This window comes from Lycium ferocissimum, chromosome 12 (assembly GCF_029784015.1).
Source record: "Lycium ferocissimum isolate CSIRO_LF1 chromosome 12, AGI_CSIRO_Lferr_CH_V1, whole genome shotgun sequence".
NCBI classification, from domain to species: domain Eukaryota; kingdom Viridiplantae; phylum Streptophyta; class Magnoliopsida; order Solanales; family Solanaceae; genus Lycium; species Lycium ferocissimum.
The window spans coordinates 35,264,198-35,288,861 of record NC_081353.1 but is presented as its reverse complement, the minus strand read 5'-3'; the positions used below and the strand labels follow the sequence as shown (position 1 = coordinate 35,288,861).

The following is a 24,664-nucleotide window of genomic DNA, read 5'->3' as shown; positions in this document are numbered from 1 at the left end:
AATAAAATTTTTAAAATACTCTTTAGCAAGGCATCAATTTTGTCCTTTTTCACATTTTACATGGAGGGAGTAGGTTAGGGGTAAGGATGGCGTGTAGGGGGTAGGTGGGGGTGGAATTGGGATGCGTTGGTGTGTTTTTAATTGAATTCGCAAAAAAAGTATAATTTTATGACATTTTTAGGAAGAGAAAGAATTTACCATAAAACTATGAATTGTAAAAAATGAAGTTTTATTCTTTATTATTCTTTTCCATCATACAACTAAAACCAACACTTAAAAATAATAATTGATAAAAGAGAGATAAACAACTGGTAAATTTCTTATGCAATATAATCGTATATTTGAATCTAATTTTCGTTATTAAACAATATTCAAATTATGGAACCACTGATTGCTTAACCAATTTTTTTTTTTATATATATATAAGTGTATATAACCCACTACAATTCCATATATCAACGTCTAAAAAAAAAAATATCTACAATATGAAAGGATATATAATATTAGAAATAACACTTTAGCTTCCTCAATTATAACTCCACCAGAATGTCTTTCTTTCCTTCCTTTTACTTTACTTTGATTCCCTTTTCATTTGTTTTCTTCGTCTTTTCCAACTTTAGCTTTTCTTCCTTTTTGACCAATTGCTTAATTTCTGAAAATAATGGAAAAGGTAGCGTACATTGACTAGGAATAGTGAAAAAGGTAAAGTTTTACTCTTTATTAAGCACCACAACAACCCAATTATGTCAGTTTTCTCACCATAGACAAAGCTGAGAATTTGGCTGTTAGTCTTTAACAATATTCTTCAACAATGTCTCATGCTTCTTTTTCCAAAGTTTGCAAGTATGATGTCTTTTTGAGTTTTAGAGGTGAAGATACACGTAGAACCATTGTGAGTCATCTTTATAATGCTCTGGAACAAAGAGGAATCCACACTTTCAAAGATGATGAGCGGTTAGAAACGGGAAAATCAATTTCTAGTGAACTTTTAAAAGCCATAGAGGAGGCTAGATTCGCGGTCGTGATATTTTCCAATAAATATGCATCCTCAAGATGGTGCTTAGAGGAGCTTGCACACATCATAAAGTGCAAAAATGAATTGGAGCAGATTGTGATTCCAGTCTTCTATGATGTCAGTCCATCAGATGTGCGCCATCAAAATCCCCCTTTCGCTAAATCCTTTTCCAAGCACGAGAAAAAGTACAAAGATGATTTGGAGAAGGTTCAAAGATGGAGGGATGCATTTGCGGAGGCAGGGAAAATATCAGGGTATCATTTAAAAAATTTCAAGTAAGCGTTCTTTCTTTTTTTCGAGTTTCTCGTTATCAAAAGGAAAAAGGACCAAATTTTTAGCTACAACTCCACACATTTACTCCGTCTGTCCTAATTCATGTGATACACTTTCCTTTTTAGTTTGTCCCAAAAAGAATGATACATTTCTATATTTAAAAATATTTTAACTTAAAGCTTCCCCTTTTTACCCTTAATGAAATAATTTACAGCCACACAAATATCTATGATTTGTTTTAGACCACAAGTTTCAAAAATCTTCCTTTCTTTCTTAAACTCCGTGTCTAGTCAAACTATATCACATAAATTGAAACGGAGGGAGTATCATCTATACTTTTACTAAAAAGGGAAACAGAGACGTATATGGTAGAAACAGAGACGTATACGGTAGTCAGTTTACTTATAATTGTAATTTACATTAATGGACAGACCTTGAGTATGTGCTTGTTTGATGATGTAATTAGATTTAAAAATGTAATTTTTTTTATAATTCATAATAGTTGATTTTTTTTTTAAAAAAAAAAAAAAAAACTACCTTTGTGGCATTATTATGTGTTTGTTTTAGACATTAGTTTGTGACAACTCTTTCTTTTATTTTCTGTTTAATTGACTCTGAGATTCTTTTCACTGTACTGTAGGGATGAGGCAGATTGCATCAAGAAGCTAGTTGATGACATATTTCCTAAGTCGCTTCAAGTTATTTCACCTTTCCCCGAAAGCTTAGTGGGTATGAAATCTCAGGTTGAGAAAGTAACCTCATTATTAGATATGGAATCAAATGATGTTCGCTCTATTGGGATTTGGGGTATGGGCGGCATAGGCAAGACAGAAATTGCAAGAGTTCTATATCAAAGATACCGTCATCGATTTGAAGCTGCTTGTTTTCTTGGTGTTGGAACGTTGTATAAGACAAATGGACTAACATGGCTTGTACAAGTCGTCATTTGCAAGCTCTTGGGTGAAAATATGACTCTAACTAGCGAACACGAAGGGGTGATTATTTTAGAGAATATGCTTCGTAGGAAGAAAGTTTTGTTCATTCTCGATGATGTAAACCATCGAGAACAGCTGGAATTTTTGGTTGGAGGGACAGAGTGGTTTGGTAGGGGTAGCAAAATTATTTTAACAGCAAGAGACAAACAGTTGTTGATCAGTCATGTTGGGGATAACGTGTATGAAGTCCAACTATTAACTGAGGATGAAGCTCTTGAATTGTTCAGTAGGCATGCTTTTAGAGAAAAATCACCAAAGAAAGATTTTATGGAACTTTCAAGAGAAGTGGTGAAGTATGCTGGTGGACTCCCTTTAGCTCTTAAAGTTTTGGGTTCTTCTTTTTACAAACGAGACAAAAAGCAGTGGAGAGAAATAATTGATCGTCTGAAGAGAATCCCTCACAATGATATTCTAGGAAAGCTGAGGCTTAGTTTTGACGGACTGGACAAAGATGAGAAGGAACTATTTCTAGATATTGCATTTCTAGATAAAGCAGGCTTACCTACATATAATTTTGACTTTTATGTCAAACTAGTAACTAAGAGTCGTGGTTTACAACTGATAGGAATAGATTACCTTATCGAAAAATCTCTGTTATCCATCAACATACATAATCGTTTCGTGATGCATAATATGATAAGAGATATGGGTGCAAATGTCATAAGGGAAGAGTACGCTAACAACAGAATATGGCTTCCCGAGGAGGTTCGTGACCTTTTTAAAGGAAAGTTGGTAAGCAATATTTAACGTAATTAATAATTTCATAAGCTCTTAGTTCTGTTAATTTTTTTTTGTTTCATTTTTATTCCTTAGCAATTAAATATATTTTTCATTCTTTAGTTTAATCAACATAAGATTACCTTACATTGAAAATGTGGAAAGCCTATGTATCCCAAAAGGTTACAATTTTGAAGATGATCCTGTCAATTATAGCAATATTTTCAAGAGGATGCAAAGCTTACAAGTACTCATAATTAGTAAAGGAACTTGTGATATCACTTATCTTCCTTCCAGCTTGCGGTTTATTGTGTGGCAGGGTTATCCTTCAATTTCATTGCTAGAGAACTTTGAACCATCACAGCTGGTTGTGCTTTGTTTAAGAGAAAGTTGTCTTGTCGAACTTTGGCCAATATCAAAGGTATGCTCTCTCTCTCTCTCTCTCTCTCTCTCTCTCTCTCTCCCCAATACAACAAAATTCCAGTTTTTTTTCTTGTTTGCAAGGTTTAATTCACATGAATTAATCACTCCACGATCGAAATCCTACACAAAATAAGTGCTTTGATATACACAATTAACATAAAAAAATTTAATTTAGTAATCACTCACTTGAAAAGTAAACGTATCATCTCTCCCTCTCTCCAGCAGCTCGTACTTCTTTCTTTTCCCAATTAAATCTTCAAAATATTTAGGTGTAATGGAACTAGAACTACAAGTTTTTGCACGGAGTGTCCTTCCCAATTAATCACTCCGTTTGTTTATTATGCAAGGTTATTGACATTTTTGCCCTACCGAAATGGTAATCTCTCCCTTTCTCTCAATCAACTTTCTTTTCCCAATTAAATCTTCAAAATATGTAGGTGGAATCGAACTAAGTTGACATTCACAAACTAAAATAAAGTACTTTATCACAGAGAATAGTAAAGAAACAGTTTTTATGTGAAATATTTTTAATTTTTGGATTTCAAAATTTGCAAAAAATTAGATATTAACTGGAATTTGTTGCAAAGTCCAATTACAAAATAATGAAATGATAATTCTGAGCAAATTGTTAGTATGATTGGATAATTTACTTCTTGCTATTACATCTACCTAATAAGAACTTGCTGACATATTTGTTAATGGATCCATCTAAAGTAAGCCCTATAAATATTTAATTTTAGATGAAATAGGGCCAAAAATTTTGCTCCATAATAAGAAACGAAATTTAAAGCACAGTGAAATAAGAATTTAACCCCAGACACAATCAAAAAGGCGTGACGAGTGAGTTTTCATAAAAGCTATGTTAAATAGAGAAGATAAATCAAGTTCCATTAAAATAGATTAGTCTCATAACAACTGATACTATTTCAAATATTCGAAAAAAAGAGGTTTGATACTTTTGAATCCATTGTATTAATTCGACAACCTGCTCATATGCTCCTTTGATAGAGCATTTGACGGGATTTACTTTCTTTTTGTCCGCTTAACACTAATGTAAATACCTTTCTATAAAAACACTAATGTAATACCTGCAGATGGTAGCCCGACAGGTGACGTATATTAATTCGTTTATATCTCGTAATGAATAGTCAATGTATCTGCGGCACTGTGTTTTACATCTATCCAATGTTGGGTAAGAATTATTTTGAAGCTACTATTGGTTTACATCTATCTAATGAATGGACAGTGTTGTACTATAACACATGCCAACTAATAACGTGAATTTCTTTCTTCCTTTTCTACTATGTTTCAGACATTAGCTAAAAGACCAATATTATCCAAATTCATTAGCGTAAACAAAAAACCCAAATTAGAAATTGGATTTTTCGATGATTCCACAAGAAATTGAATTGAATAACAACTAATTACTGTAAGAATTAACAATAGATAAATTGTGGGTCAGAAATTGGATTTTCTTTGATAATTAATCAACCATTAGTTTTAGGTCTTTAAGCCAAAAAATTATATTGAGGGCATTTTTTTTTGTCAATATGTGGAAGAAATATTTTTAAGTCAATTCAATAGGTTAGGGATAATTTTAAGCCAAAAGATAACATTCTTATGTGAGGGCATTTTATTTTATATGGGCAACTTGAAGCAATAAGAAAGGAAACCCCTTATTTTGGTTAATAAAATCAATAGGTTATGGCCATTTTTTACCCTTTTCTGTTTAATTTTCAATATCTTAAAAAGTAAAATTTAAAAAGAAAGTACGATATTAAAGTTGTTTATTTTCATTGTTAAATTAAAAGAGCAGAAATATATATTTAGATTTTAAGATAATATATATTTCCAAAACATCTATTATATAAACTTACTTTTGTGTATAATTTATTCCGTGAAATTATATCTAATTACTAAAGAATTTGCAAGCCCTAGGAGACCCCCTCACGGCATAAGCCCTAAATATTTAATTTTCAATATTTTAAAAAGTTTTTCTAAAAAGAAAATAGATATTAAAGTTTGGTATTTATTGTTCATTGTTAATATATATATATATATATATATATATATATATATATATATATATATATATATTTATATATATATATATATATTTTCTATTTTCATTAGTTTCCACATTACTACAAATGAAATTTTATTTTCATTGTTAAAAATTAAAAGAGAAGGGTTTCTCTTATCTTTATTTTTTACCCACAAAATAGAATATATATATAGAAACATTATGTTTTATATTTTTCATTATTTTCCACAGAGATTGAGCAATTTGAAGCATTTGAAATTTTTGGGTTAACAAAATCTAATTTTGGTGATATGCCAAACTTGGAGACACTAGATTTTTGGGTGAAGAATTTGGAAGAGGTCCAACTTTTGCAGAAGCTTTGAATTTTTGCGTGTGAAAAACTTAAGAAGCTTCCAAATTGGTGGGTTTCTCTTCTCTTAGAATTGCATATTTCATAGAAACATTATGTTTTATATTTTTCCACAATTCTAAGCGAGTGCGGTGGGTTAAAAACCCCTAATTTTGGTGATATGCCAAACTTGGAGAATTTACAATAGAATTTGGAAGAGGTCCATCCTCTCTTTGATAAGGCTTTATTTCTTCCCCACAACATAGTAAAGTTTCTTTTATTTGGTATTTTTCATAGAAACATTTCATAGTATTTTTATATTTTGTATTTTTATTAAAGCAGAAATTGAGCAACTTGAAGCATTTGGATCTAAGCGAGAGCGTTGGGTTAACAAAAACCCCTAATTTTGGTGATATGCCAAACTTGGAGACACTAAATTTATGGGTGTAAGAATTTGGAAGAGGTCCATCCCTCTCTTGGACATTGCAGAATGCTTACAAAATTGAATTTGAGTGATTGTGGCAAACTTAAGAAGCTTCCAGAATTGGTGGGTTTCTCTTATCTTTATTTTTTACCCACAAAATAGAATTGCATATTTCATAGAAACATTATGTTTTATATTTTGTATTTTTATGGAAACAGAGATTGAGCAATTTGAAGCATTTGGATCTAAGCGGGTGCGGTGGGTTAACAGAAACCCCTAATTTTGGTGATATGCCAAACTTGGAGACACTAAATTTATGGGGTGTAAGAATTTGGAAGAGGTCCATCCCTCTCTTGGACATTGCAGAATGCTTACGGAATTGAATTTGTACGGATGTAAAAAACTTAAGAAGCTTCCAGAATTGGTGGGTTTCTCTTGTCTTTATTTTTTACCCCAAAATAGAATTGCATATTTCATAGAAACATTATGTTTTATATTTTGTATTTTTATGGAAACAGAGATTGAGCAATTTGAAGCATTTGAATCTAAGCGAGTGCGGTGGGTTAACAGAAACCCCTAATTTTGGTGATATGCCAAACTTGGAGACACTAATGTTAAATGGCTGTGAGAATTTAGAAGAGGTCCATCCCTCTCTTGGACATTGCAGAATGCTTACTACTTTGAATTTGGATGTGAAAAACTTGCTTAAAATTGGGTTTCTCTTCTCTTTATTTTTTACAATAAAATAGAATGCATATTTCATAGAAACATTATGTTTTATATTGTATGCATAGCTTAAAGAGACTGACCATAAAATCTACTGGGATAAGAGAAATTCCTTCATCCATTGGGAATCTGAGCGGCCTCACTGAGCTCAATCTGGAAGGTTGTGAAGATCTCGTAAGTCTACCAAACAACCTCTGTAATTTGAAGAATCTTCAATGTCTTTTTCTTCATGGCTGCAAAAAGCTAGAGAAGCTTCCAGAAAACATTGGTGAATTGCAAGAGTTAGAGACACTTGATGCAAGAGAAACTGCAATCTCCCAACCACCTCCGTCCATCACCAAGCTTGGCAAACTTAGTAATCTCAATATTTTGGGTGGACTTCCTGAGGATTTAGGATCTTTACAATCTTTGAAAAGTTTGGATGTTAGTGGAAGCAATATTTCTTGCTTACCCAAAAGCATCAAAGAACTCTTAGGGCTTAAAACCTTGGACGTTCAATTCTGTCAGAATCTTAATGAATTGCCAGAAGAGCTACCCCCAAATTTGGAGAAGCTATGTGCAGATTATCATTTAGCCTTGAAGAGCATCAGAGATCTAGTAATTAAGTGTCTTAAGTTGCGTTTTCTCTCAATATCATGGTGTGGTCATGAAAAATCCGAATACGGAACTGTCTCAAGTGAACAAGTTAATGTGTGGAAGTCCTCACAACATTTAATTAGGACATGCATCCAGGTTTTTATCTCTCCCTCACATATATGAATGTTGAATATTCTTGTCAAATCGATTTCTATTAATAATGATTTATGTTGCAGTGTGACTACCACCAAAGGGATTATTTTCTCATTTGTTTTCCCGAAGTGAGAATTCCAGAGTTGTTCAATTATCAGTTTATAAATCAAAATGTGATCTCAATTGATCTGAACCCATCTTGGTATACCGATAAATTCATGGGTTTTTCGATATGTTGTGTTCCTAATAGCAAGCATTTGGCAGTAGTAGCTACATTGGTCTGCAAATCTGACCCTGAAAGAAAACATTCCTTGAAGTATAGGATCCAAAATTATTGTTCCGCGGATCCTGTCATGTGTTTCGTCTACATACCATTTGAAACATTGTGGCATGCTTTTGACAATAAAGAAGGGAAGAACCCAAATGATTATTACCTGTTTGAGGTATCTTCAGACAGACAGGAAGCATATTGGGGAATTCGCCTGGAGTATGAGAATAAAGATTCTGCAGTGACAACTGAAATTGGCTGCTCTATGGTACTTGAGCAACCAGACCCATCACTCAATTCTAGTTCGCGGGCGTATGCTGAGCATAACATTGCAACAGACAGGGGACTACATTTGGGCAATGAGAATAAAGATGTAGAGGTGGATCAAACAGCAATGGCAGTTCAAAAGGAACATGAATCTCAAAATGTTGAGCTGACTAGAGTTTGTGATAGCCCATCAAGGAAAATGGGCGATGCTTCAAGAAAGAGAAAGAGAAAAAGAAAGAGAAATAGAAACAAAAAGAGAAAGATAGCAGGGACAGATGAGACTAGCTGCTCTTATTTCACCAACAAGCACGCATGATTTTGATTGGATCTTGAGAAACCTCTTCCTTTGCTAGCATAAACGTGTCACTGAAAGGAGAAAATCGAGGTTAGCCTTGAAAATATCTTGAGAATTCTGGTGTTCATACGTATTTTTACCATTAATTTCATGTTTCTTTGATGTAGGAAGCATCTATCCAATCAGATATTCAAAACAAAGAAGACATAATGATCAAAGCCAAGTGCGTGGAGCTATGTAAGTAAGCATTTGTTGACAAGAGCAGAATGGAATCCTCTTGCCATTAAAAGTTTGGTTACTCCATTATTTTCATTTTCTTTTTACCATTTTGTCGAGAAAGGTGCCTGATATTGCTATGGTCGTTCTTCATTTTTTTTTTTTTTTGGTTGCTTTAGGCCTCTCCAGTGTCTCTTTCAGTATAGCTAAACACAAGGTACCTGGTGATATCATTCTCAGGTAACAGGGCAATTCTACTTGTTTTAATTTTTCCCCTTGGATTTTGTAGTAGTATGGATGCTGGAAATTGTTTTAAAATGATAGCCTATACTATTATAGACAAATACATGGTTTTTATCTTTACATTCGTGTTATGTGTCTCGAGTATACTTGATCGCATGAATTTTTTTATTTTTTTTTGCTGCAGATGGGCTATTCCATTTATGGTCTAAGTACCATTGCTTGTCCTACTGCAAAGGTATCTTTAAGCAACTGGTTCCCCCATCAGAATTTCCAAAGTCAAAATGAAATTTATTCATAGTAATTTGGAAATGAATTTTAACCTTTAAGTACTGCTGTTTATCCTGCTGCGAAGCCCCAAACTCTTTCCAGTTCCGCGCGAGGAGATGTAGTCACAAACTGAAATTGGCTGCTCCATGGTATTTGAGCAACTAGAGCCATCATGCACTTCTAGTTCGCAGGCGTCTGCTGAGCATAATTGCAACATACAAGGACTACATTCGGGTTACGAGAATGAAGATGTAGAGGTGGATCAAGCAGCAATGGTTTTGTTTTGCATCAAGTATCAGGTTTGTCCTCCTTGACTGAATTTGATATTCGTAATTGCAATATATTGGATGCACTTCCTGAGGAACTTGAATCTTGGCACTCCTTTCTATATGCAAATTGTCATTTAACCAAGCTGAAGTATGTCAGAGATGGATTTTTCATCGATTTGGCGATTAGATTAATGCACATGTCTCATAAATTTCCTATGCGAGCTTCAATATTGAGTTCTCTCTCTTTCACCTTTTAGTCGTGTGGGCTCCTGGAGGAAAAAAAAAAAAGAAGAGAAAGTGAATATTTTAGATGATAAAAGCAATGGTCTGGGGTGGCTACTTGAAATAAACGGTAATTTTTGTGTCCTGATCCTAATATATACCATGTGAAGTGCGTGATTGCTCAGATATCTGATGCCTTAATTATCTGATATATATAATAACTTATCGATGTCACATCATTTGCCATTTTCCTTGAATTCCACATCAGAGTGCCACATCTTTGTTGAAATAAATAAAGTTACTGTCATTATGTTGGATGCAAAATTAGTAGTGAACCATGTTAGTATAACAACTAATATCTAAATTTTATTGGTTCTAGATTATCTAAGATGTTAGAATTGGTGCACCAGCACTCTTGGTTCTATATTCTCTTTTTTGAGTCACAGTCGTTATTGCTCAACTTTTGACTTGGTTGAGCTTTTTGTTGAGGTGCTGTTGTTGCCTACTGTTTTGGTCTGCTGTTGGCTTGATTGCGATTTTCCTTCGCGCTTGAGTTTTTTTTTGGTATTTCTTTCATCTTGCTTGAATTTGAATTTTCTCTGCTGATTTGGGATTTTTCAGTGTATTTGGTGTTTCTCTGTGTATCCTTTGTTATTTCATGCCTTTCACCCTAAAGAAAGTGATGAAATCAGTGGAGGAAAGTGATGAATAAAACAGAAACATGTAAACAAATCCATAAACAAGTGAAAGTGTAACGAACATACTGGAAACTGGAAAGGGTATAGGATTAAATCGATATACTTACTTTATTTTCAAACCTAAAAGCTTATTACTCGGTCAAGTATTAGTTGGAAAATGACATCCAGCTACTTCATACATTCTTAGAAATTTTTAATATGAATTAAGCTCTTCAATTGTATAGCTAGCTTGTGTATCATTTGCCAGGTTTAGTATTCAAATAAATTTCTTTAGTTCTCGTGTATTTTTCCTTGTTTGATTAGTTGCTATATTTAATTTAACATGCCTGAAGAATATGACGAAGGAAAGAGATTAAGCTGTTAAATGACACCTTTATTAGATATGACTTCACATCTGGAAATTCTGAAGCCTGAAAGGAAAAAGCCATAGAAGCGTGCCAATGGGATATTCTGGATTCTACTTCTTAACCTTGGATTTTATGTAGCAGATCATGTCTTCCAGGTTCTGAAATTGTTTTCCCTCCTCGTTGCAGCTTTCATTTTATATCTTTAATGTGATGGAATGAAGATAATCGGCACAACAAATATATATGACCCTTCAGTAGAGAAAGTGGTGCACTATGGTTAGCTGCTCCTTTTATCTCTATTTTTAGATACTAGAATTGAATCTTGTCTCAACAGGGAGACATCCTTATTATCTTTTTCATTTTGCCATTCAGATGGTCAATTCAGAAAATCTGCAATTGCTAAGTTTGTTTCTGCCAACAAGCTTCCTTTAGTGACAGCTTTTACTAAAGAAGCACCAGATTACATAGTGTAATTTGTGGGATGACACCTAGGGTATTCGAGTACGTGTTTTCAAGAATTCAAAAGGTACCGATACTGCATTAGTAATGAATGATTGTTAAGCATAGGAGAAATTTGGTATATATTGTTAGTACATCAAAATTTTGACATTGTGATCTTATTTAATGACTCAAATACCTATGTACTTCTCATATGGAAGAGATTTTAATTGTTATTGATCTGCTTCCATGGACAGTGTTGGGTATATGTGGAACAAATATAAGTCCAACTTCTAGCTGTTTGTTATTTTGGTTTTTCTTTCTTTCTTTCTTTCGAGGTAATAAAGTCGTATATGTACATTGGTTTGTGTAATATAAAGATATGATTTAGATTACTTCTTGCGTTCAATGTCAGATTTGTTGATTGGAATAAAAGGGTGATCGAACTTTCACTTATAAGGTTGACCTTATATTTTTCAATTTCAAGTTTGATGACTTCTTGATTTTGGTATTTCAAACGTTATATGTGCAGGTTTTGATAGGTCTACCATTGAAGTCATATCCAGAAAGAAGAAAAAACTATTTTGTGCAAACATTAGCTTCCTTGATGACAAAATTTCCAGAAGCATGAAAGTTTTTTTTTATAAGTTTTAGCTTTTGAATAGGGGCACTGACTTTTTGCTGTAAGTATGATTCTGTAAAGTTCTAACTTAACATTTTTTAGGTCTTAAGTTAAAACTTAATACATTTTGGTTAAATTTGACTCAAAAAAAAAAATGTACCCAGTGAACTTTTAGTTTGTAAATTTGATGTAAGTAATAGTTGTCATTATAGACAAAAAAAAAAGTTGATGTAAGTGAACTTTTATTTTGCATGAATCTATGTTCACTATAAGAATCATAGTTATAGCAGGTTAGTTTGTAATTTGCCAGTCCAATTAAGAAGCAGGTAAGATTAGATCATTTGTTTAACTATTATGACTTTTGTTTGACGCCCATCTTCCTCGTCTAGTAATAAGGTTAAAAATGTATTGATTGTCCCCTATATTCTTTGCAGGTTTTGCTTTTCTCCACAGCAAATGATACGGATAAGTTGTTCCCAACATTTCAAGATGCTGCAAAACTTTTCAAGGGAAAGGTAATGAAGCTTTATTCAGTCTCTAATGTATGACTGCACCGTCATTGCTCTAATACATATAGTTCGGTAGAGAAATACTGTTAGAATCGGTTCCAAAAGGGGTTCATAGACTGAATGGGTGTTATCACCTAATATGCAAGTCTTTTAGGTTGAACCCTCCTAATTAGTTTATAACAATTGATATTGGAGTAGGTTGATCAAGGCTCGAGATAATGAATTGTAAGGTTTCGGTTTAAAGTTTTGAGTGTTTTTTTCTCTGTTCATTAGTTTGCAATTTTCAAGTAAATTATGTAACAGGACCTGATTAGTGATTACTACCTATCCATTAGTTTACTCCCAAATATCTAATTCTTTGATCCCTTTACTTTTTGGGACTATCAATTGAGTAACAGTTCGTACTCTTTGCCATGGTCAAATGAAGTTGGAAGACCAGAATTGGATTATTTTCGGGTCACTGGAGATGCTCCACACGTTACACTTATTCCACATTATGATGGGCACTATAAGATTTTTGAAAACCTTGGTTACTGAATGTGCAATTTTATCTTGATTCTTGATTTAATTCGTGTAGGTTATTGGATATATAGAAGAAGATGATTGGAAGAAATTTAGATTTGACAGGACATTACACTTGAGAAGATTAAAGGTTAGATTGTTACAAATGGTTGTTAGGTGCATCCAATTTTGGTCGGAAGTTATGGACTAACTTGTTTATTGTCTTTTATTCCTCAGGCATTTGGAGAGAATTTTCTGGAATACAAGCTTAAACCTTTCTTTAAATCAGATCCGATTCCTGAGACAGTAAGCTGCAATTTCCTTCTGACCTTTAATTTAGCTCATCGTAATATTCTGATTCAACTCTGTGTCTGTAATTATCACAGAATGATTCTGATGTGAAAGTCGTGGTTGGGAACAATTTTGATGAAATCGTTCCAAATGAGTCAAAAGACGCGCTTCTTGAGGTATGTTCAAGAAATGAAATTTTTGTCCATTGGTTTTTGTAATCAACTGCGGGATCAAAATTTTAGTATGCAATTCAACATCTTTTTGTTTGATCTATGCACCATGGTGTGGGCATAATTTTGTTGTTATAGCAGCAGTTGAACTGTCTTATAGTCAGCTAGACACAAGTAACTCTTCTTTGCGTCGGCGAACACTACCTTTACATCTCTTCTCAGCAGCCCTCTTCTAAACCCACACTCTGTCTCTATCTCTCTCTCTGTTTTTTGTTATTTTTTCTTTGTTCCATGAGATTCTGAACAATGACTATTCAGCTATTCAGTGTTTAACTGACGGACTTGATACCCATATTCTGGTTCCTCCTTAAATAAAAAAGAAGTTCGAGGAAATGCTTTAGTTGAAAAGTTACCGGGAAAATGGATGTAATACTGGTTGGTAGAGACGGTGTGCGCTTGAATGATCAACATCTTTTACATGATAAAAGAAATTCCATTAATATTCTAAGGGAGACCATTGCATATACACTGTAAGTTTACACATATAGATTAAGGTTCCTCCTACTCTCTTGAAACAAAGAAGCCTCTCCGATATCTAAATGAACTCTTAGGAGCAATATGACTTAACTAGGAAGTATGACCTTGCTGTTATATACGTGCTCTCAAAGTACATTATTTTTCCTATTCTGTCTTTGTGTTGCTGGTTACTTTTGCTTGTAATATACTTCTTTCTAAGATTCCCTAACGAGTTTTGGAAATATGCAGAAACGAGCCATTCACGCGGAGCAAGAAGCTAGTGAGGCATAGGGACAGATTGAAAAATTGAAGAATAAACATGAGGAGATCAACAGTTTGAACCATTTACTGGAAGACCCCCGTCTACCTAAAGATAAAACAGAACCCATTTATGATAATCCCGAGACAGGTGATGAGAGTTGGAGAGAAGAATTCGCGCCATTCTACAGCACCAAAGAGGAGGACCAACCAAAATTTGGAGAACCGTCTTGGTTCTCTAGTTATGACAGGTGCAACGTATAGAATGTGAAAACTTGTTATAGATTGTTGTTGTATGTATTCATAATAGTGTCATATATAATTTGAAAAGCTGTTGCATTTTCTTCAAATTCAACGATAGTTATTGTTTAAACCAATTGTGCAAATAACAACTTGAATCTATCAGAGGTACGGTATAATGATTTTAAATATTTTTTCTTTTCAAAGGAAGAGTTTTCTTTTCCCTCAGTCAATGAGCCTTCTCTTGAGTGTCTGTGGAAATGCACATGCTCTTTGCTTTCAATTTCAAACAATTTGTTCAAATTGTATTAGGAGGATTCGTACTTTGTGTCCACACATGGTGTGTCGACTAAAGTGAATGGTATGTATGCCTTTTCTATAAAATCAAGTTGATCAAAACATCAATTCAAACAATTCTTTTCAGTGTACATTTTACAACTTTCATTGGATAAAAAAAAAAAAAAAAAAAAAAAAATTTTTGAAAAGGCCATACATATATAGATATATATTATTATATAATTGTAAAAATAAAAAAAAATAATATATAATATAAAAAATGATTAATTAAAGAGATTCCCTTTTTGTTTTTTTTTTTTTATTTTTATTTTTTATTTTTAATTTGACTGAATGCATTATTTGGATAGACCTTTGGGACATATTTCATGCATTCCTTCTTAAAAAGACAGTAGAATTTCAAAAATTAAATTAATAATTAAAAGAGATAAAATATCTTTAATTATTTATGAAAAGTTAATATTATACATATTAATTATAAACAATGTATATAATTATCGGTTTGGTTGAACAGTCGGTTATTTATTCGGTTATTTTATTCTATAACCACACTCTGTGGTCTATCTCTCTCTCTCTCTCTCTGGTTACTTTTTTCGTGTAATTCGAAATGGAAAACCAAACCAAAAAAATTTCTGGTTTTCTTATTTATGCTTTTCTCTCTAAAAGTTGTGTTTTAAATTTTCATACTGGTTTATATGAGAATTACAGAAAATTTTTGGCAGGAAGAGTTACTATTTCACGGAATTTGATTGAAACAGTTTACAAAAATATTAGTTATTCAAGAAACCAATTGTGCAAATAACAACTTGAATCTATCAGAGGATGAAAAGTAACTGTTTTTTTCTATTCTTTTCCCTCAGTCAATGAGCCTTCTCTTGAGTGTCTGTGGAAATGCACATCTAGGTTCACCCAGTAGAGCGGGGCGGGGGTGGTGTTGAAGAAAGAACTCTTTGAAAAAATAATAAAATTTCAAACAATTTGTTCAAATTGTATTAGGAGATACTTTGTGTCCACACATGGTATTGTCGACTAAAGTGAATGGTATGTAAATAAATACAAGTTAAGTTTATGTTTCCTATAAAATCAGTCTCAATAAAACAACTTTTCAGTGTTTCTTTTACATTAGATCACAAAATGTCCTGTAAATATTTTTGTTGAGGCCATAATTTGCACAAGGTTAAGAGCCATATGTTGATGTAGCTGTGGAAAGAAGATACCATCTGATGATAACGTTCTTTTTGTGGGATTTTTTTTTTTTTTTTTTTTTTTATATATATATATATGGATATGTGGGACATAGTGCAATAGGACAAGTAAGGAATTGTGGAAAGATCCCAAGAATGAACATTGATGTTATACTATCTTAGATCATTTATTTGCTTGGTTTGGATGTCAAGTGGATTGGGGGCAATCTTCAAGTGGCTAAGATTGATACATTTCTGGAAACAATGCTTATTCAGAGGCGGATCCAGGATTTAAGGTTATTGATTAAAACAATAATCTCGAGTTCTATCTGATAATTATTGTTTCGATAAATATTTATAGATATTTATGAATATTTTATCATATATAAGGTTTGATCTCAACACCAAGAATTGACAGTTACTTATATAATAATGAATTTTATACATTGTTCAATTTAACTTGCCGTAAAAGATTACATGCCTTATTTTTCATGTTACTATTTCACGTATTATGGATAGTTATTGTAATTGTCTATTAGATGGCTTGATCAACTGTCATCGTACACAAGTTAAATTCATTTATGTATTGAGATTATGTGTAATTGTATTTATCTTGTATTAGTTTATTACCAGTGGCACTCTTGTAATTAGTGAGTCAAAGTTTGTTAGAACGTCAAAGTTAGTTAAGTTGGTTGAGTCAAGGTAGTTAGATTAGTTGATTACTCATCTTAGCTAGGAAGATATTTTCTAGATTGTATGCATATATCATTTTGTTGGTAATTGCACATAACTTTTGATTCTAAGAAATGAAATGTTCACATTTCACAAATTCTCATTTTCCATTACTGCATTCTTCTTTCTTCTTCTTGGTTTCGAGCTCCAAGTAGGTTGCGACTTATCGGATTGCAGATTTGAAGGTGGCGGGTCCGAAAATTTTTTTCAATGTATCTCTTGTTAGGAGAGAACATTTTTATAGTCTCTTTTGAGTTTATTGGGTCGGCCAACAACGACTTTTTTTATTTGTAAATATGAGACTTACATCTCAAAAATCAAAAAACGAACATAATTAACTTCTTAAACAGGAATCACACCCATTAACAATAGAATAAAATCAACATTTTCATCAAGGAACTTACATCTTTTATGTATATTAAAAAACTGAACTTGCACAAGTAAAATAACGTCTTCAATAAGAGAATTACACCAATCAAAATAAGAAAAATCATAGAAAAACTTTTCAATAGGTAAATTACACCCCATAAGTAAATGTAGAATTAGATAACTACAAGTTCCCAAAAGTAAATCATAAATTTCATGTTTTTTTCTAAGCAATGCTTACGAAATTTTCATCACAATTTAAGTAGTAAAGTGATTTAAATTAAATTTAACAATTATAGAAAACACGAATATTTATAATTCAAATCCATTTTTATTTATCCACTATACTAAAATAGATGTCTACTTTTACATGTAAGTTGTATAGTTTGATAATTTACCATTTTATACCTATTTTACCCGTATTATTAAGTACTCAAATTCATTTCTCATTTTATTTATTCCTTATTAAAAATGTCCCAAGTCAAATATAGACGAGTAAACATGGATGGAGGGAGTAATCAACAAAAGAAATTATAAAAAGATTAACTTTTGATCTCAATCCAAAATGCTCATTGAGACCCAAGTTTTTCGATTTAAATACTCACAGATTTGAGATTTAGAAAATGCTTAGATTTTGATGTTTCTATTTTGTGTGTTCTCGCTAGAGATCACAGATAAAATAATAAAATAGAGGAAAGACAATATAAATAATAAAAAGATAAATAGAAAATTAGGAAGATATTTGACAACAACAACAAGCCCTAGTATAATTGTGTATATAACCGCGCCGAAAGGTAGGCGACATTTCCGAAAGACCCTTGTCGAATTGAGGAAAACAAGACAAAAGGTCGGATAGGGCCAAGCATATAATCATAACAACGAATACCAAAAGCGAGAAAAATCTAAGAAATGAAGGATGTTCAATAAGATAATCAAAGTACAACACAAATATAAGCAACAATCAAATTTCCAAATGGCAATAAACAAATGAGCAAACTACAACTACTATGGTTCTTCTATCTTCTTCCATAGTCTAATCGAGTTCCCAAGTAGGTCTCCTTCGCAGCCCGACCTACTCACACCTCGCATCTTGTCTCTTTCCAAGTAGTTCCCGCCTTATCTAGGATATCTTGGTTCCCCCAATGGATTCGCGTTTTATTTATTTTTATTTGAAGAATAAAATGTACATTTTTTTGCCTTTAAGTTTTTAACTATAAAATGTTTTAAACTTTTCCGTGGAAAAAGATGTAAAACATCTTTTGTGGAAAATAGGCCCGATTAAAAAAACTTCCTTTCTTTTCATCTCTATTTGGTTAAATTATTTAGACTCCAATTTGAGCTTATTAACTATGTTTGCGGCCCAAAACTTAATCTCTCTCTCTCTCCACCTTTTTTTCCTTGTCAATTCATTCAAACAGCAGATCGAATAGAAAATTCACTTTACATCTCAAAAATCAAAAACGAACATAATTTTGAAATTTTCGACGATCAAACCAACAAACAACATCTTTTTCTTCATTATCCACTTGAATCACACCCAGCTCATTATATCTTCCTTTAACAATCTCTTCTTACTTTTAAAAATCAAAGAGAAACGGGATTCGGAAAATGTTCAAGATAGATTCAAACTTGTGTCTTACACCTTTGTCTAATTTGTGACTTGGGGTGTATATTTAATCTAGTTTAAGCAAAATTGCAACATAGGTATATAAAAATTTATCATATCTAGGGGTATGCCACCCCCCGCTAAATTTGGATCCGCCCCCAAATTTTTACTAGTCAACTATTAACCCATTATCTTCTTCTTAAGTAATATACACTTTCAAAATTAAAAAACTACAATGTGTATATGAAAGAGATAATAGTAATTTTTTGTGAGTTTCCTACAAAACTATAGTGTTTGCAAATTATCACCAATTATGTATCAAAACAAAAAATAATGCGTAATGTACACTCTTTTTTTGTTTAAAAATGATGCTAAATAATATTCCACGTGGATAATTAAAGAAACTAATTGAATTTTCTTTTAGAAAATAAGAGATAATGGTCAAAAACATCAATATAATTTTTTTGCGAGTTTTTCAAGCTAGATACTATGGGTGTATTTTGATAAATCGTTGGTGATGGTTGGGTAGGAAATATAAATATGAAAGTTTAGAAAACAAAAAAATCTTGATGTGTTTTTTTGAATTATCTCTATATAAAAATTTAAAACATTTATTTTCGCAATAAAATATGAAAAGTACTTTTACGCGAAGCACACGGGTTCTCTCCCCAATTTCCTAGAATTAAAGCTTTAAAAAAGAAAACCTTTCATTTGTCTCATTTTTACTCTTTAATTTCTCAAAAATGGTGGAGTAATACATTATTGATGACAAGAAAGAAGATACGAAGTTCATAAGTTGCATTGGCTAATGGCTAATAATGTTGAAGACAAAAGGTTAAAGTCTTTATTGTATTTTTTAATAAGGCATCAATTTTTTGATAATTTACCATTTTATTCACCTATTTTTCCTCTTGTTATTATTTTAAGTAGAAAAATTCATTATGAGATCTCATTTTCCCAAATTGTCATTTTCTTATTAAAAACCCTTCTACCCTATAAAACACAGCATTTTAAACCTTTTTTTGACCGGATCATGATGCATATAATACAACCGCGTACACGTCATTTCCATGTCATTTTAAAATGCCACATACAAATTCCAAATAAAAAAGCAAAATAAAAATAAAATGAAAAAAACCAAACCATCATCTTCCTCACCATTTTTGCTCAAGATTTTCCAACCAAACTTAATCAAATCTCCAGCAAAACACTTGAAGTTTTCATTGTAACCTCCAGACAACTTTATCAACAAACCCCAATAACAATTTGGAGCTTACAACCAAAAATTCGACAAACCCATTTGTGACTTTTTCAAGATTTGTCTCAAGAACCGATTTGTTTTTCTTCTTTTTTGAGCGAAAGTCATGGGCTCATGGCTGGCAGTAATGAAATTAATGCTAACAAATCCAAGATACCATTTATTCTCTTTAATCTGCAGTGAAATTTGTAAATTATTAATAAGCAAAATCAAGATCAAATTTGATGGTTCGAGGTTTATTGATTGGTTTGAGTGAACATAGAAAGAAAATAAAGCATATGACCTCAATTCCATTTCTTCGACTTCTACTAACCCAAAAAAAATTATGACCCAAACTGTTTCTCTACCAACCAAAAAACTTCAAAGAATTAATCAACTAAGTCCTTTGAAGAAGAAGCAAGGCAGCAACTAAAAAAAATTAATGATGGCTAAATTTGGACAGAAAAATCTGAAGAGAGAAAAGAAAAGTCAAGAAAAAAAAGATTTTAATCAACAATGGTGAACGAATAATGAGGAAGAACATAAATGTCAAAATATGCCAAAAATTGACCATTGGTGCCTTCTCAGAAGGCTTCACGCTCCTTAAAAGGCGTGAGACACGCTCGTGTCAAAAATCCAACACATAGGATGATAAGGATTTAAAATGCTTTCGGAGTTTTGATGGGTAGAGAGGATTTTGACAAATATAAACAAATTGCAACAAAAAGTGTATAATAAAATTTGGCCTCTCTTTATATCCTCCGCATATGATATTCATAATTTTCGTCTAGTAGTTGTTTTAACACAATACAACAATGAAGCTAACTGAGGTACTTTCTCAAAATGAGTCTAAATTTGAATTTATATAAATAAAATTGATGTGAATAGTTATTTTCTTCTACCTCTTCTTAAGCTTTTCTAATGGAGATTGGATATAACGATTATACTTCTTTTGTTTTCACCTTAACTAATTAAATATCGTATCATTTTCATATGGTATATAGTATGTTTAATTGTTACACAGTTTTTAATCAGAAAATATTCAAATTTTACGTCAGAGCAATTATATACTTGAAAAACAATAGGTACTTAAGATGATAAGATGACTAAATTCACTGAAATAATAGATTTTGTTAGTTAGCAAATGCTTATTGCTATCGCAGGACTTCTACTTGACGAAAAAAAAAAAAAAATTCCATATTACTTAAACATGAATTGGGATTTGAAGCAAAAAAAGAACAATTCCGTCAATAGCACATCACAAACATCTGCAAATGTATCAACTGGGAGAAGAGAAAAAAATAGCAATATGGTAAGAACGATAATTATAAGCAAAACGGCATAAAATCAATTAGTAAGGAAGATCAATCAGTATAAATAAAAGACATCGAAAGTCAGTCAGTCACATGAAGACAAGTCAAATGAATAGAAAATAGGAATGATTTTTACTGTTTCATACTATAAAAGCTCTGCCTTTATGATTGGGAAATTAGAAAGCTGGAGGTTATGTGAGTATTAATTATGAAACGGTTGTGTTTATTTCCTCCTCTTTCTTTAATTTATTATTGATTATCGATTATTGATGTTTTAAATAACCCTCAAATTTTAAGCATTATTTAATTGATCAAGAAACTAAGTACTGATACTAAATAGGGGAGGAAAATGTGTAATTAAGAGATAATCAAGAGAATTCAGAAATCACTTTTGAATTATCTAATATGCAACACATTATTTATTTTTAAAATGATGAAAAATTCAATAAAAAGGAGAAAATAGATACACAGTGGCATATATATCGCATTTAGATATGTAGATAAGGCACCAATACTGAAAAAAGTACAATTTTGTGACTTAAAATAGGAAATGATGATAAATCACAAATAAGAGATAAAAGTTTCTTTTGTATTAGCTTATCACAAAAAAGACACCTAGTACATGTTCTTCGACGTTGAGCACACCTCCGAAGAGTGGGGGATTTTATAATCAACACTCGAATGATTTTAATAATAATTAATAATTAACTTCATATTTAACCCAAAATAAAAATTTATTAAAATTTATTTTCGTGAATTTAAAGGGTGAGAGAAAAAACAAAAATAAAAGGGTAAAATATCAAAGAAACTTATATTTGCAACTACATAAAAGGCGGATGACAAATTCTTGCTTTAATTCTCTCCCCAATTTCCTTTTAATTCCTTTTAAATTTGGAATTGCAAACCCTTTAATTTCTTACAAATGGTGGAAAAACCTGTTGATGACAGAAAGGAAGATTGTTTCCCCATATATTCAAATGAAAAAATACTATGATTTTTTTAATATTTTCGGGGGGAGTTAAGTGGGGTAGGGTCGGGGGTTATGGTTGGGGGTGGGGGTAGGAATTTTTGTTTTCATTTCAAATATATGAAATACAAATTCGGAGAAAGAGAGAGGGTAGGTTGGGGGAGGGTACGAATTTTTTAGTCATTTTTTATAATTTAAAAAAAAGTAAAATAAAATATTTGAAATAGAAAATTTTTTTGGAGGTTGGGGTAGGAGTGGGGGGTGACGGTGGGGGGTAGGGTAAAGGTGGCGTGGAGGGGGTAGGTGGGGGTGGAATTGGGATGCGTTGGTGTGTTTTTATTGAATTCGAAAACTGTTTTCCGTCTTATTTTTAAGGAAAATATTTTCCGTAGAAAAATATTTGCCAAGACATTTAGTGCAACCAAACAAGAAAAAATAGGAAAACTTTTTTTCATCATAAATTTCTCCCCAATTTCCTGGAATTGCGAAGCTTTAAAGGGATTTTCCCTGGGTTTTTCTTTTCTTTTCTTTAATAATAGAGATGAGTGAAAGGATAACGAAACAGGATATTTCTCATGCAGGGAAATTCTTTCATTCCTTCCTCTTTTTTACTTTTTTTTTTTAATTTAAAAAGCAAGGTCCTTGGGTGTCATCCCACTGACTATTTTTTATTAATAAAGTAAAAAAAAAAAAAAGGTCTAATACATAAAGTGAAACACATACGAATAAAGAAAAAAGAAAAAGAATAGCCTAGAACTTGAAGAATTAAAATTGGGAAAGTGTACTCCTCTGTTCACGAATTTCATCTCCACTTCCGGGTAAATGTTGGCTAAGATTCCCCCTGAAATTTGTTCTCCTTCTTCCGATTAACGCACCAGATTTGATTCCAAAGATGTCATTTGAGCTCCATCTTAGATATCTTCACTGGTTCAATTTTTTTAACTTGTTTGATTCCACTCTTTAATGGTGGAAAAGGTAAGTTGCATAATGCTGAAGAAAAAGGTTAAATTTTTTACTTTACTCTTTAGCAAGGCATCAATTTTGTCCTTTTTCACACACTGCTCATTCAGCCCTTCTTCTCTGTTTCACTCTTTAATTTCTTACTGAAAAAAGTATAATTTTATGACATGAAATAGGAAGATGATAAGAAGTTTACCATAAAGACTATGAATAGTGAAAAAGGTAAAGTCTTTACTCTTTATTATTCTCTATTCCATCATACAACTAAAATTAACACTTAAAAATAATAATTGAGAAAAGAGAGATAAACAACTGGTATATTTCATATGCAATATAATCGTATATTTGAAGTTTTTTTCTTCTAATTTTTGTTCTTAAACAATACTTCAAATTATGGAACCACTGATTGCTTAACCAATTTTTCTGTTGCTATATATATACATGTATATAACCCACTACGAACCCATATATCAACGTCTAAGACTAAAGACTTAAGGTATCTACAATATGAAAGGATATATAATATTAGAAATAACACTTTAGCTTCCTCAATTATAACTCCACCAGAATGTCTTTCTTTCCTTCCTTTTACTTTACTTTTGATTCCCTTTTCATTTGTTTTCTTCGTTTTTTCCAACTTTAGCTTTTCTTCCTTTTTGACCAATGGCTTAATTTCTGAGAATAATGGAAAAGGTAGCGTACATTGACTAGGAATAGTGAAAAAGGTAAGGTTTTACTCTTTATTAAGCACCACACAACCCAATTATGTCAGTTTTCTCACCATAGACAAAGCTGAGAATTTGGCTGTTAGTCTTTACAATATTCTTCAACAATGTCTCACGCTTCTTCTTCCAAAGTTTGCAAGTATGATGTCTTTTTGAGTTTTAGAGGTGAAGATACACGGAGAACTTTTGTGAGTCATCTTTATAATGCTCTGGAACAAAGAGGAATCCACACTTTCAAAGACGATGAGCGGTTGGAAACAGGAAAATCGATTTCTAGTGAACTTTTAAAAGCCATAGAGGAGGCTAGATTGGCGGTCGTGATATTTTCCAAAAACTATGCATCCTCAAGATGGCACTTAGAGGAGCTTGCACACATCATAAAGTGCAAAAATGAATTGGAGCTGATTGTGATTCTAATTTTCTATGATGTCGAGTCCATCGTGGATGTGCGCCATCAAAATCCCCTTTCGCTAAATCCTTTTCCAAGCATGAGAAAAAGTACAAAGATGATTTGGAGAAGGTGCAAAAAGATGGAGGGATGCATTTGCGGAGCGTTGGGAAAATATCAGGGTATCATTTAAAAAATTTCAAGTAAGATTCTTTTTTTTTTTTTTTTTTTTTTTTTTTTTTGAGTTTCTCGTTATCAAAAGGAAAAAGGACCAAATTTTGTTACAGTAAATAAAGAGGTTGGACTCGATTTTCTCTCCTGGTCTCATTCTTTTCGACTTGATTTTCTTTTATACGATGAGGAATCTGCTGTGACTGCGCTGTGTGCAAGCCATGTGCCAGCTGCGGCTGGTGGAATTGAATACTATATGATTAAACTAATTTGATACAACCGAGCATCGCACCTGGCCCCAGCTAACATTTTAAAGTGATACTGCTTTCCACGCGTTCCATCGACCACATGTGTTCTTGTTTTACGCCGTTTCAACACGGTTCCATCGACCCTTAATATCCTTGTTTTAC

General features: G+C 32.3%; 1 protein-coding gene across 1 annotated transcript in view; it reads left to right on the top strand.

The window, feature by feature from the left end:
* Positions 1–670: 670 nt before the first annotated feature.
* Positions 671–24,664, top strand: part of LOC132039250 (TMV resistance protein N-like) — a 26,437-nt gene continuing 2,443 nt past the window's right edge. Inside the window, exons 1-16 of the mRNA XM_059429778.1 lie at positions 671–1,290; positions 1,929–3,015; positions 3,320–3,421; positions 6,138–6,241; positions 6,285–6,342; positions 6,438–6,542; positions 6,738–6,860; positions 6,985–7,677; positions 7,758–8,594; positions 8,672–8,741; positions 8,900–8,960; positions 9,148–9,198; positions 9,316–9,529; positions 9,757–9,851; positions 10,800–11,042; positions 12,261–12,295. Coding sequence (XP_059285761.1) covers positions 812–1,290; positions 1,929–3,015; positions 3,320–3,421; positions 6,138–6,241; positions 6,285–6,342; positions 6,438–6,542; positions 6,738–6,860; positions 6,985–7,677; positions 7,758–8,525 — 3,519 coding nt within the window. The 5' untranslated portion in view covers positions 671–811 and the 3' untranslated portion in view covers positions 8,526–8,594; positions 8,672–8,741; positions 8,900–8,960; ... (3 more) ...; positions 10,800–11,042; positions 12,261–12,295. The remainder of the gene's footprint in view (positions 1,291–1,928; positions 3,016–3,319; positions 3,422–6,137; positions 6,242–6,284; positions 6,343–6,437; positions 6,543–6,737; positions 6,861–6,984; positions 7,678–7,757; positions 8,595–8,671; positions 8,742–8,899; positions 8,961–9,147; positions 9,199–9,315; positions 9,530–9,756; positions 9,852–10,799; positions 11,043–12,260; positions 12,296–24,664) is intronic.